Below are 13,235 nucleotides of genomic sequence, written 5' to 3'. Positions count from 1 at the left end.
TACTTTCTTTTTTTCACCCCTCCTGAGTCAAGGGGAAGTGCTATAAATAAAAGAGGACTCGATGTGTTTTTGAAAGATGAGACGTCGAGGATTATAATAAATGTCGCTTCGACGTCATAGAAGCAAACCAAATGTGCGCTTCACATTTGCGTATTGTTACACTTATCGCATATAGTGTCAAAGTGTGTTATCACTCCTTGAGCGACAGTTACAAGATGACACAGTGGCATACCCTGGGTCATTCTGAATAGAAATGAGCATGTTTGTGATATTGTGAAGACATTCGTCAGGGAACAAGCAGCCCAATTCACTCCTGGCTCTATTCTACACTCACCTGAATTAAGTTTACGTTTCTCTGAATTGCCCTCGTTGGAAGCCTAATACTGTAAGACCAGATTTTTTTGTAACTTAGCAAATCATGTTGGCAATAGAACACGCTTTGAAATGCTGCCCTCCAGAACCAGATTGTGATTTATAATGGGCAGAGTTTGGAATGCAATGAACAACAACAGTAACTGTTGGCAGGGATGCAGGGCTGTGTTTAAAAACAACTACAAGTCTGCTTGCTGTAATTTCTCAAAAGCTCAGCTTTTTTGGAGAGCTTAAAATAGCACCATTTTTTCATAGTTGAAGTCATATAAATGTATTGAAATTATGCAGGAACTGTGTCCTACAATCTCCAAACTGTTTTGTTTTAATTGATAAAATGTTCTTGCTGTATTTCCGATTAGTCAAATATTTCTTCTCCAAACTGTAAGATAAAACATGTATATGTAGCCCTATTCCACTAGATCAATTCCCATATACGTTTTAAGGGTTAAATTGATTTAAGGTTAGCGTACTCTCTTCTAAATGAGGAAAACAACATCTCTTCTCTTCCAAGCTATCAGTTATTCAAACAACGTTTTCATCAGTAATTCAAACATATCCAAAGGTAAGAAGTTGCATCTAATTGTGTTTGTGGGTGTACTGTAGATGCATTCACTGGACTGTTTATTAGGTACACCTAATCTAGTGTCCGGGGTGTACTGTAGATGCATTAACTGGACTGTTTATTAGGTACACCTAATCTAGTGTCCGGGGGAGTACTGTAGATGCATTCACTGGACTGTTTATTAGGTACACCTAATCTAGTGTCCGGGGTGTACTGTAGATGCATTCACTGGACTGTTTATTAGGTACACCTAATCTAGTGTCCGGGGGTGTACTGTAGATGCATTCACTGGACTTTTTATTAGGTACACCTAATCTAGTGTCCTGGGTGTACTGTAGATGCATTCACTGGACTATTTATTAGGTACACCTAATCTAGTGTCCGGGGTGTACTGTAGATGCATTCACTGGACTGTTTATTAGGTACACCTAATCTAGTGTCCGGGTCGGACCCCGCTTTGCCAGCCAGAACAGCCTGAATTTTTCCACAGGGATGTTGGTCCATGCTGAAGCCTGAACTGTGCCAGGACAACATTTCTCCCAAACCACAGCCACCAGCCTGTACCGTTGACACCGGGCAGGATGGACTCATGCTGCTGACGACCAAATCCTGCCTGCCATCAGAATGACGCAAGAGGAACCGGGATTTGTTTACGGGGTGTTTTTGTTTTTATTTGTTTTGTCGCTCCGTCCTTGGTTAAAAACTCTAGATACCGTCGTGGGTCTAAAGCCCAGGAGGGCGGCCGTTTCTGAGATACTGGATACGCCTGGCACAGACGATCATACCACGCTCAAACTCGTTTAGGTTACTCGTTCCACCCATTCTAACGTTCAACCAAACAGTAACTGAATGCCTTGATACCAGTCTTCCTGCCATGGTCACGTGACTCACTGTCTGTAGGAGCGATCCATTGTTGTGTAGGAGGTGGTGTACCTAATAATAAACAGTCCGGTGTGTGTAGTTGTATTCACTATAGTGATTCAATACCCTCAGAGAAAATCCTATATGCTAGATACACTATATACTAAAGTATGTAGGACACCCAAGCTCACAGAATGGGACCGCCGAGTGCTGAAGCACTTTGAGTGTAAAAAAAAAAATAAAAAAATCATCTGTCCTGGGTTGGCAACATTCACTATCAAGTTCTAAACTGCCTCTGGAAGCAACGTCAGCACAAGAACTGTTCGTTAGGAGTTTTATGAAATGGGTTTCCATGGCCGAGCAGCCGCACAGAAGCCTCAGATCACCATGCACAATGCCAAGCGTCGGCTGGAGTGGTGTAAAGCTCTCCGCCATTTTGGATTTTGGAGCTGTGGAACTGTGTTCTCAGGAGGGATGCTTCACCACCTGGCAGTCCGACTAACAACTCTGGGTTTGGCAGATGCCAAGGAGAACACTACCTGCACCATAGCAGTGCCAACTGTAAAGTTTGGTGGAGGAGGAATAATGGTCTGGGGCTGTTTTTCATGGTTCGGGCTAGGCCCTTAGTTCCAGTGAAGGGAAATCTTAGAGAATTCTGTGCTTCCATCTTGGTGGCAACGGTTTGGGGAAGGCCCTTTCCTGTTTTAGCATGACAATGCCCCCGTGCACAAAGCGAGGTTCATACAGAAATGGTTTGTCGAGTGTGGAAGAACTTGACTGGCCTGCACACAGCCCTGACCTCAACCCCCATCGAACACCTTTGGGATGAATTGGAACGCCGACTGCAAGCCAGGCCTAATCGCCCAACATCAGTGCCCGACCTCACTAACTCTCGTGGCTGAATAGAAGCAAGTCCCCCGCAGCAATGTTCAAACATCTAGTGAAAAGCTTTCCTTGAAGAGTGGAGGCTGTTATAGCAAAGGGGGGCACCAACTCCATATTAATGCCCATGATTTAGGAATGAGATGTTTGACAAGCAGGTGTCCTCATACTTTTGGTAGTGTATAACCCTCAGAGACTAGATATAACCCTCCACTTCCCCCTGCTTGCAATGATGCTGATATGCAAATATTTGGGGCCAGGGAGATCCCTTTTGTGGTAGCAAATTCTTCAGGGGGCCCCCTTAACTTGAGTGAGAAAAAAACAAAAGCCCACCTATTTGCATCGGGGCGAGAGAGAATTTCAGTTTTCAAGCTAATTTCCTGCAATTTTACACATTTTGCCACGAGGCAGAAAAAATGTTGCAGTTTTAAAGCTTAAATTACAGTGCATTTCTATTAAACATTTTTTTTAAATACAAGAACTTGTAAAATGTACAATTGGTAATATTTTTTTTATTTTTTTATTACAGTGCATTCGGAAAGTATTCAGATGCCTTTTTCCATATTTTCTTTATTCTAAAATTAGATGATTAAATTAATGTAAACGCAATACCCCATAATGACAAAGTGAAAACAGATTTAATAGAAATGTTGGCAAATGTGTGTATATATATATATATATATATACATTCACTACACAGTGCAGACCTTATTGACATAAGTATTCAGACCCTTTGCTCTGAGACTTGAAAATTGAGCTCCAGTGCATCCTGTTTCCATTGATCATCCATGAGATGTTTCTACAACTTGATTGGCGTCCACCTGTGGTAAATTCAATTGATTGGACATGATTGGAAAGGCACACACGTGTCTATATAAGGTCACACAGTTCACAGTGCATGTCAGAGCAAAAATGAAGCCGTGAGGTCAAAGGAATTGTCCATAGAGCTCCGAGACAGGATTTCGTCGAGGGACAGATCTGGGGAAGGGTACCAAAAACGTTCTGCAAAATTGAATGTTCCCAAGAACACAGTGGCCTCCATCATTCTTCAATGGAAGAAGTTTGGAACCACCAAGACTCTTCCTAGAGCTGACCACCTGCCCAAACTGAGCAATTGGGGGAGAAGGACCGTGGTCAGGGAGGTGACCAAGAACCCGATGGTCTCTCTGACAGAGCTCCAGAGTTCCTCTGTGGAGATGGGAGAACCTGCCAGAAGGACAACTATCTCTGCAGCACTCCACCAATCAGGCCTTTATGGAAGTTGCCAGACGGAAGCCACTCCTCAGTAAAAGGAACTTGACAGCCCACTTGTAGTTTTCCAAAAGGCACCCAAAGACTCTGACCATGAGCAACAAGATTCTCTGGTCTGACAAAACCAAGATTGAACTCTTTGGCCTGAATGCTAAGCGTCACGGCTCGAGGAATGCTGGCACAATTTGTACGGTGAAGCATGGTGGTGGCAGCATCATGCTGTGGGGTTGTTTTTCAGTGGCAGGGACTGAGAGACTAGTCAGGGCCGAGGGAAAGATGAACAGAGCAAAGTACAGAGATACTTGATGAAAATCTGCTCCAGAGTTTCACCTTCCAACAGGACAATGACCCTAAGCACACCCCCAAGACAACGCAGGAGTGGCTTCAGGTCAAGTCTCAAAGTCCTTGAGTGGCCCAGCCAGAGCCCGGACTTGAATCCCATCGAACATCTCTGAAGAGACCTGAAAATAACTGCTCAGCGACGCTCCCCATCCAACCTGACAGAGCTTGAGAGGATATGCAGAGAAGAATGGGAGAAACTCTCCAAATACAGGTGTGCCAAGCTTGTAGCGTCATACCCAAGAAGACTCTAGGCTGTAATTGCTGCCAAAGGTGCTTCAACAAAGTACTGAGTAAAGGGTCTGAATACTTATGGAAATGTGATCCGTTTTATTTTTAATAAATTTGCAGAAAAATAGCTTTTGTGTATAGGTTGATCAATTAAAAAAATGATAATAATAATAATTCATCCATTTAAGAATAAGGCTGCTGCCAAAACAAAATGTGGAAAAGGTCAAAGGGCCGGAATATTTATTTATTTTTTATCTCTTGCCACTCACCCCCAGCAATAGCTCTGCGGAACCCCTAAATGACTGAAATATCAAATGTAACCCCCAGCAGTAGCTCTGCGGAACCCCTAAATTACTGAAATATCAAATGTAACCCCCAGCAGTAGCTCTGCGGAACCCCTAAATGACTGAAATATCAAATGTAACCCCAAGCAGTAGCTCTGCGGAACCCCTAAATGACTGAAATATCAAATGTAACTTGTCTCTGTCCCCAGAACTTGAAGACTCTGATGGAGGTGTGAACGGGGACAGTCCCAAGACTCCTCCCAGCCGACCACAGAGGAAGGAGAAGAAAGACTACCCCGTGAGGCTTTTTATCTATGTGATTGTATTTGCTATGTGACTATGTATATGAAAGAGCAATTGAAATATGTCAGTCATATAACCTCAGGTAACATACAGTGGGGCAAAAAAGTATTTAGTCAGCCACCAATTGTGCAAGTTCTCCCACTTAAAAAGATGAGAGGCCTGTAATTTTCATCAAAGGTCTGTCATAGTTGAAGTGTACCTATGATGAAAATTACAGGCCTCTCTCATCTTTTTAAGTGGGAGAACTTGCACAATTGGTGGCTGACTAAATACTTTTTTGCCCCACTGTATGCATGCATGCAGATATATAGGGAATAGGTTTCCATTTGGGACTGAGCCCGACTGTCTGTCCCCACACAGTGCTGAGGTTAGAGACAGTAGTTGGGTTTATAAAGCATTAAACACACCTAATATGACTGCTGACAGGTGCTTCTCTCTTGCTAGAATAAAACTGGTACCCTACTGCGTGCCGACCCGGTAGAGCCGAACCTACATATTTAATTTTTTCCTTTATTTAACCAGGCAAGTCAGTTAAGAACAAATTCTTATTTTCAATGACGGCCTGGGAACAGTGGGTTAACTGCCTGTTCAAGGGCAGAACGACAGATTTGTACCTTGTCAGCTCAGGGGTTTGAACTCACAACCTTTCGGTTACTAGTCCAACGCTCTAACCACTAGGCTACCCTGCCGCCCCATATTCTACTTGTAGTATCGCAATGCTCGTCAGTGGCCAACAATTTCAATCGAAGAGCACGCGCCCCTTACCTAGGGGAGCCAACGGGAGTGACAACAAAAAAACATTAAATGTCATGAACCAGTCTCACTCCATATGCAATGTAGGCTATGGTAGCTAGCTAAGCGTACCGACACAACACTCAATACTTCCTCCGCTAGCTAACCGCTGTATTGACATAATTAAATCACAATGGATTTTAATCACAACTTGCTTAAAAACAAAAAAAGGTTGCTTGAAGTCAACAGATGAACATTTTAAAACGGTGCTTGGCAAACCAGCTCGGATCAAAACCATAGTTGTTGTTTTCTTCGTATGTCCTCCGGTCTGATGTGTGGTTTATTTGTTTCTCCTACAGAAGCCAGCTATCAACGGCCTGCCCCCCACTCCTAAAGTCCTGGTGAGTGACCCACGTGGACGAGTCTCTCTGTGTCCCAAATGGCACCCCTATTCCCTTGATCAGTGCACTACTTTTGACCAGAGCCCTATGAAGTACAACACTACATAGGGAATAGGGTGCCATTTTGAACGCATACTTTGTCGTCCCTCGATCAAATTGTATTTTGTCACACACGTGGTTAGCAGATGGTATTGGTCACATGGTTAGCAGATGTTATTGGTCACATGGTTAGCAGATGTTATTGGTCACGTGGTTAGCAGATGGTATTGGTCACGTGGTTAGCAGATGGTATTGGTCACATGGTTAGCAGATGGTATTGGTCACATACACGTGGTTAGCAGATGTTATAGCGAGTGTAGCGAAATGCTTGTGCTTCTAGTTCCATCAGTGTAGTAATATCTAACAATTCCACAACAACTACCTAATACACACAAATCTAGGTAAAGGGATGGAATAAGAATATGTAAATATAAATATATGGATAAGCGATGGCTGACCGGCATAGACGAGATGCCATAGATGGTATAAAATCCATTTGTTTAGTGTCCAATGATTTCATGTCTGTTTGTAGGCAGCAGCCTCTCTGTGTTAGTGGTGATTGTTTAACAGTCTGATGGCCTTGTGATAGAAGCTGTTTTTCAGTCTCTCGGTCCCAGCTTTGATGTACCTGTACTGACCTCACCTTCTGGATGATAGCGGGGGAACAGGCAGTGGCTCGGGTGGTTGTTGTCCTTGATGATCTTTTTTATTTAGCTCCATTGTACCCCCAGCAGAACACATTCCTTCCTGGTGGATGGGTTAAACTATGTCTGATGTATTGATATGATAATCTATGTAGTCTGTGGTTCGACTGAACCGACTCCAACTGTGCGGCTGGTCGTCTCTGCTTGCTGGTCGTCTCTGCTTGCTGGTCGTCTCTGCTTGCTGGTCGCAATGGTCGTCTCTGCTTGCTGGTCGTCTCTGCTTGCTGGTCGTCTCTGCTTGCTGGTCGTCTCTGCTTGCTGGTCGTCTCTGCTTGCTGGTCGGCTGGTCGTCTCTGCTTGCTGGTCGCCTCTGCTTGCTGGTCGTCTCCGCTTGCTGGTCGTCTCCGCTTGCTGGTCGTCTCCGCTTGCTGGTCGTCTCTGGTTGCTGTGAGGCTGGTCGTCCCTGGTTGCTGTGAGGCTGGTCGTCTCTGGTTGCTGTGCGGCTGGTCGTCTCTGGTTGCTGGTCGTCTCTGGTTGCTGGTCGTCTCTAGTTGCTGGTCGTCTCTGCTTGCTGGTCGTCTCTGCTTGCTGTGCGGCTGGTCGTCTCTGCTTGCTGGTCGTCTCTGCTTGCTGGTCGTCTCTGCTTGCTGGTCGTCTCTGCTTGCTGGTCGTCTCTGCTTGCTGGTCGTCTCTGCTTGCTGGTCGTCTCTGCTTGCTGTGCGGCTGGTTGTCTCTGGTTGCTGTGCGGCTGGTTGTCTCTGGTTGCTGGTCGTCTCTAGTTGCTGGTCGTCTCTAGTTGCTGGTCGTCTCTGGTTGCTGTGCGGCTGGTCGTCTCTGGTTGCTGGTCGTCTCTGGTTGCTGTGCGGCTGGTCGTCTCTGGTTGCTGGTCGTCTCTGGTTGCTGTGCGGCTGGTCGTCTCTGGTTGCTGGTCGTCTCTGGTTGCTGGTCGTCTGGTCAGAATGTCGTCTCTGGTCAGAATGTCGTCTGTGGTTACTCTGGTCAGAATGTCGTCTGTGGTTGCTCTGGTCAGAATGTTGTCTCTGGTCAGAATGTTGTCTCTGGTCAGAATGTCGTCTGTGGTTACTCTGGTCAGAATGTTGTCTCTGGTCAGAATGTCGTCTGTGGTTTCTCTGGTCAGAATGTCTTCTCTGGTCAGAATGTCGTCTCTGGTCAGAATGACGTCTGTGGTTACTCTGGTCAGAATGTCGTCTGTGGTTACTCTGGTCAGAATGTCGTCTGTGGTTACTCTGGTCAGAATGTCGTCTGTGGTTACTCTGGTCAGAATGTCGTTTGTGGTCAGAATGTCGTTTGTGGTCAGAATGTCGTCTGTGGTCAGAATGTCGTCTCTGGTCAGAATGTCGTCTGTGGTCAGAATGTCGTCTGTGGTCAGAATGTCGTCTCTGGTCAGAATGTCGTCTGTGGTCAGAATGTCGTCTCTGGTCAGAATGTCGTCTGTGGTCAGAATGTCGTTTGTGGTCAGAATGTCGTCTGTGGTCAGAATGTCGTCTGTGGTCAGAATGTCGTCTGTGGTCAGAATGTCGTCTGTGGTCAGAATGTCGTCTGGTTACTCTGGTCAGAATGTCGTCTGTGGTTACTCTGGTCAGAATGTCGTCTGTGGTCAGAATGTCGTCTGTGGTTACTCTGGTCAGAATGTCGTCTGTGGTTACTCTGGTAAGAATGTCGTCTGTGGTTACTCTGGTCAGAATGTCGTCTGTGGTTACTCTGGTCAGAATGTCGTCTGTGGTTACTCTGGTCAGAATGTCGTCTCTGCTCAGAATGTCGTCTGTGGTTACTCTGGTCAGAATGTCGTCAGTGGTTGCTCTGGTCAGAATGTTGTCTCTGGTCAGAATGTTGTCTCTGGTCAGAATGTCGTCTGTGGTTACTCTGGTCAGAATGTTGTCTCTGGTCAGAATGTCGTCTGTGGTTACTCTGGTCAGAATGTCTTCTCTGGTCAGAATGTCGTCTCTGGTCAGAATGACGTCTGTGGTTACTCTGGTCAGAATGTCGTCTCTGGTCAGAATGTCGTCTGTGGTTACTCTGGTCAGAATGTCTTCTCTGGTCAGAATGTCGTCTCTGGTCAGAATGACGTCTGTGGTTACTCTGGTCAGAATGTCGTCTGTGGTTACTCTGGTCAGAATGTCGTCTCTGGTCAGAATGACGTCTGTGGTTACTCTGGTCAGAATGTCGCCTGTGGTTACTCTGGTCAGAATGTCGTCTGTGGTTACTCTGGTCAGAATGTTGTCTCTGGTCAGAATGTCGACTCTGGTCAGAATGTCGGGTCAGAATGTCGCCTGTGGTTACTCTGGTCAGAATGTTGTCTCTGGTCAGAATGTTGTCTGTGGTCAGAATGTCGTCTGTGGTTACTCTGGTCAGAATGTTGTCTCTGGTCAGAATGTTGTCTCTGGTCAGAATGTTGTCTCTGGTCAGAATGTCGTCTGTGGTTACTCTGGTCAGAATGTCGTCTGTGGTTACTCTGGTCAGAATGTTGTCTGTGGTCAGAATGTCGTCTGTGGTTACTCTGGTCAAAATGTCGTCTGTCGTTACTCTGGTCAAAATGTCGCGTGGTTACTCTGGTCAGAATGTTGTCTCTGGTCAGAATGTTGTCTCTGGTCAGAATGTTGTCTGTGGTTACTCTGGTTAGAATGTTGTCTCTGGTCAGAATGTCGTCTGTGGTTACTCTGGTCAGAATGTTGTCTGTGGTCAGAATGTCGTCTGTGGTTACTCTGGTCAGAATGTCGTCTCTGGTCAGAATGTCGTCTGTGGTTACTCTGGTCAGAATGTCGTCTCTGGTCAGAATGTCGTCTCTGGTCAGAATGTCGTCTGTGGTTGCTCTGGTCAGAATGTTGTCTGTGGTTACTCTGGTCAGAATGTCGTCTCTGGTCAGAATGTCGTCTGTGGTTACTCTGGTCAGAATGTCGTCTCTGGTCAGAATGTCGTCTCTGGTCAGAATGTCGTCTGTGGTTACTCTGGTCAGAATGTCGTCTGTGGTTACTCTGGTCAGAATGTCGTCTCTGGTCAGAATGTCATCTCTGGTCAGAATGTCGTCTGTTTACTCTGGTCAGAATGTCGTCTCTGGTCAGAATGTTGTCTCTGGTCAGAATGTCGTCTGTGGTTACTCTGGTCAGAATGTCGTCTCTGGTCAGAATGTCGTCTGTGGTTACTCTGGTCAGAATGTCGTCTCTGGTCAGAATGTCGTCTCTGGTCAGAATGTCGTCTCTGGTCAGAATGTCGCGTCTCTGGTCAGAATGACGTCTGTGGTCAGAATGACGTCTGTGGTCAGAATGACGTCTGTGGTCAGAATGACGTCTGTGGTCAGAATGTCGTCTGTTTACTCTGGTCAGAATGTCGTCTCTGGTCAGAATGTCGTCTCTGGTCAGAATGTCGTCTCTGGTCAGAATGTCGTCTCTGGTCAGAATGACGTCTGTGGTTACCATTTTCCAGACCAACTTTGGGTGGTGAACTCTCTCTGATCCCCAGTTTGTTGATATTTGTGTCATCACTACTCTAGATGGGAGCCTGTTTCTCCAAGGTGTTTGATGGCTGTCCACTGAAAATCAACTGTGCCACGTCGTGGATACACCCAGATACCAAAGGTAACACACACACACACACACACACACACACACACACACACACACACACACACACACACACACACACACACACACACACACACAAACTACTGTACACACACACAAACTACTGTACACACACACACACACAAACTACTGTACACACAAACTACTGTACACACAAACTACTGTACACACACACGTGTTAGAGAGAGTGAATGTGTCACAGACAATTCAATATGTTTCTACTGTTTTCCAGACCAATACCTTATATTTGGGACAGAGGATGGGATCTATACCCTCAACCTGAATGAGCTGCATGAAGCCACCATGGAACAGGTAGGAACACATGGGTTGCACATGTCGAGGATAACTTCCGTTTTGACACTAATAAAATACTTAAACATAAACATATAGGACCAAACTGATAACACATATTATCGTCTGTAGTCTTTAATGCGGTGGTAGGCACAGCACTAAGAAATATTAGGGAAGGAACGATTCACCCGATACGCATGGGTCCCCGATTCCTAAAGTTTAAGATACAAGTGTATTCCCAAAACCGATCCAAATGTAGCGTGCGTCGGTCAGAAAATGTTTTGAAACCGCCGATTCACTAAAAACGTTGAGCTCGTATATGACCCACCACTAGGCGGCAGGGTAGCCTAGTGGGTAGAGCGTTGGACTAGTAACCGGAAGGTTGCAAGTTCAAACCCCCGAGCTGACATGGTACAAATTTGTCGTTCTGCCCCTGAACAGGCAGTTAACCCACTGTTCCCAGGCCGTCATTGAAAATAAGAATTTGTTCTTAACTGACTTGCCTGGTTAAATAAAGGTAAAAAAAAAAAAAAAAAAAATTAAATAACTCTTCTTTCAGTGTGCTCACTGCATGTAACGCAAAAAAATAAAAGTCTGCAAACAAACAGACACCGGCCACGAACGACGTGTTCGGAATAGCACGTTGGTAATGAGGCATTATTTGTTAGACCGAATGGGGGAAAGGTCTGTGTGTGAGCATTTGAAATAAGATCAGGATCAAACAAGCAGGATTAAAAATGTTTGCAAAAATATCTTTTAATAAAGATGTTATTAGCAACTTCTGCGGCAGCTAACTAGCTTTAGCTTGGTAGCTTGCTTTAGCTTATCAGCTAGCGAGCTTTAGCTTGGTAGCTAACTAGGTTTCGTTTGGTAGCTAGCTAGCTAGGGAAAAGTCTGTGTGTGAGCATTTGAAGTCATCTGAAATTCCAATTTAAAAATGTTTCTCGTCGCTTTTCATCTTCCTGCTCCATTTTTTTTTACTGATATAGAACTGATCATCGCCCTGACGGACGATACAGATAAATGAATCTTACGAATCGTGGCGGCTGCTTGCAGTTGCGAGGCTCAATCTCCTGAGACTTGTTGAACAGAAAGTCTGAGAACTCCTTCTCACCCAGACTGCCCATCGGGTTCGGGTTCTCTCTTGACAAAACCCCGGGCGAAGTCAGTAGCCGAGTCAAACGGCGCGCTGTACCCCAGCTTTGCGGCGCTGAAATTATGTTGGTGTGCCCCTGGCTATCTGTCAATAATTATTTTTTAAATATACAAAAAATTGTACCGTCTGGTTTGCTTAATATAAGGAATTTGAAATGGTTTATTTTTTTACTTACTCAATTCCATTTACTTTTGATACTTAAAGTACATTTAAAACCAAATACTTTGAGACTTTTATTCAAGTAGTATTTTACTGGGTGACTTTCACTTGAGTCATTTCTATTAAGGGATCTTTAAGGGATCTTTTTTGAAACTGTTGTACTTTTCCCACCACGGCGTTGCAGTTCTTGACCGGTGCGCATGGCACCTACTACCGTAACCCGTTAAAAGGCACTTAAATATTTTGTCTTGCCCATTCACCCTCTGAAATGGCACGCATTCACAATTGTCACAATGCTTAAAAAAAAATATTCTTTAACCTGTCTCATCCCCTTCATCTACACTGATAGAAGTGGATTTAACAAGTGATATAAATAAGGGATCATATCTTTCACCTGGATTCACCTGGTCAGTCTGTCATGGAAAGAGCAGGTGTTCCTAATGTTTTATATACTCTGTAAATAATTATGGTCATTTTTAGATATACAGTGGGGAGAACAAGTATTTGATACACTGCCGATTTTGCAGGTTTTCCTACTTACAAAGCATGTAGAGGTCTGTAATTTTTATCATAGGTACACTTCAACTGTGAGAGACAGAATCTAAAACAAAAATCCTGAAAATCACATTGTATGATTTTTAAGTAATTAATTAGCATTTTATTGCATGACATAAGTATTTGATCACCTACCAACCAGTAAGAATTCCGGCTCTCACAGACCTGTTAGTTTTTATTTAAGAAGCCCTCCTGTTCTCCACTCAGTACCTGTATTATCTGCACCTGTTTGAACTCGTTACCTGTATAAAAGACACCTGTCCACACACTCAATCAAACAGACTCCAACCTCTCCACAATGGCCAAGACCAGAGAGCTGTGTTAGGACATCAGGGATAAAATTGTAGACCTGCACAAGGCTGGAATGGGCTACAGGAGAATAGGCAAGCAGCTTGGTGAGAAGGCAACAACTGTTGGCTCAATTATTAGAAAGTGGAAGAAGTTCAAGATAAAGGTCAATCACCCTCGGTCTTGGGCTCCATGCAAGATCTCACCTCGTGGGGCATCAATGATCATGAGGAAGGTGAGGGATCAGCCCAGAACTACACGGCAAGACCTGGTCAATGACCTGAAG

The 13,235-nt window shown here is 44.8% G+C and overlaps 1 protein-coding gene across 1 annotated transcript in view; it reads left to right on the top strand.

Moving 5' to 3' along the window:
• The window catches only part of map4k5 (mitogen-activated protein kinase kinase kinase kinase 5), a 114,611-nt gene that overhangs the window by 59,012 nt on the left and 42,364 nt on the right, over nucleotides 1-13,235 (top strand). The window contains 4 exon segments of the mRNA XM_064927048.1: nucleotides 4,992-5,080; nucleotides 6,177-6,218; nucleotides 10,410-10,494; nucleotides 10,733-10,812. Of these exon segments, the coding sequence (XP_064783120.1) occupies nucleotides 4,992-5,080; nucleotides 6,177-6,218; nucleotides 10,410-10,494; nucleotides 10,733-10,812 (296 nt within the window).

Source organism: Oncorhynchus masou, chromosome 21 (assembly GCF_036934945.1).
Source record: "Oncorhynchus masou masou isolate Uvic2021 chromosome 21, UVic_Omas_1.1, whole genome shotgun sequence".
NCBI lineage: Eukaryota > Metazoa > Chordata > Actinopteri > Salmoniformes > Salmonidae > Oncorhynchus > Oncorhynchus masou.
Note: the sequence above shows the minus strand (reverse complement) of the source record. Positions and strands in the feature narration are given on the sequence as shown.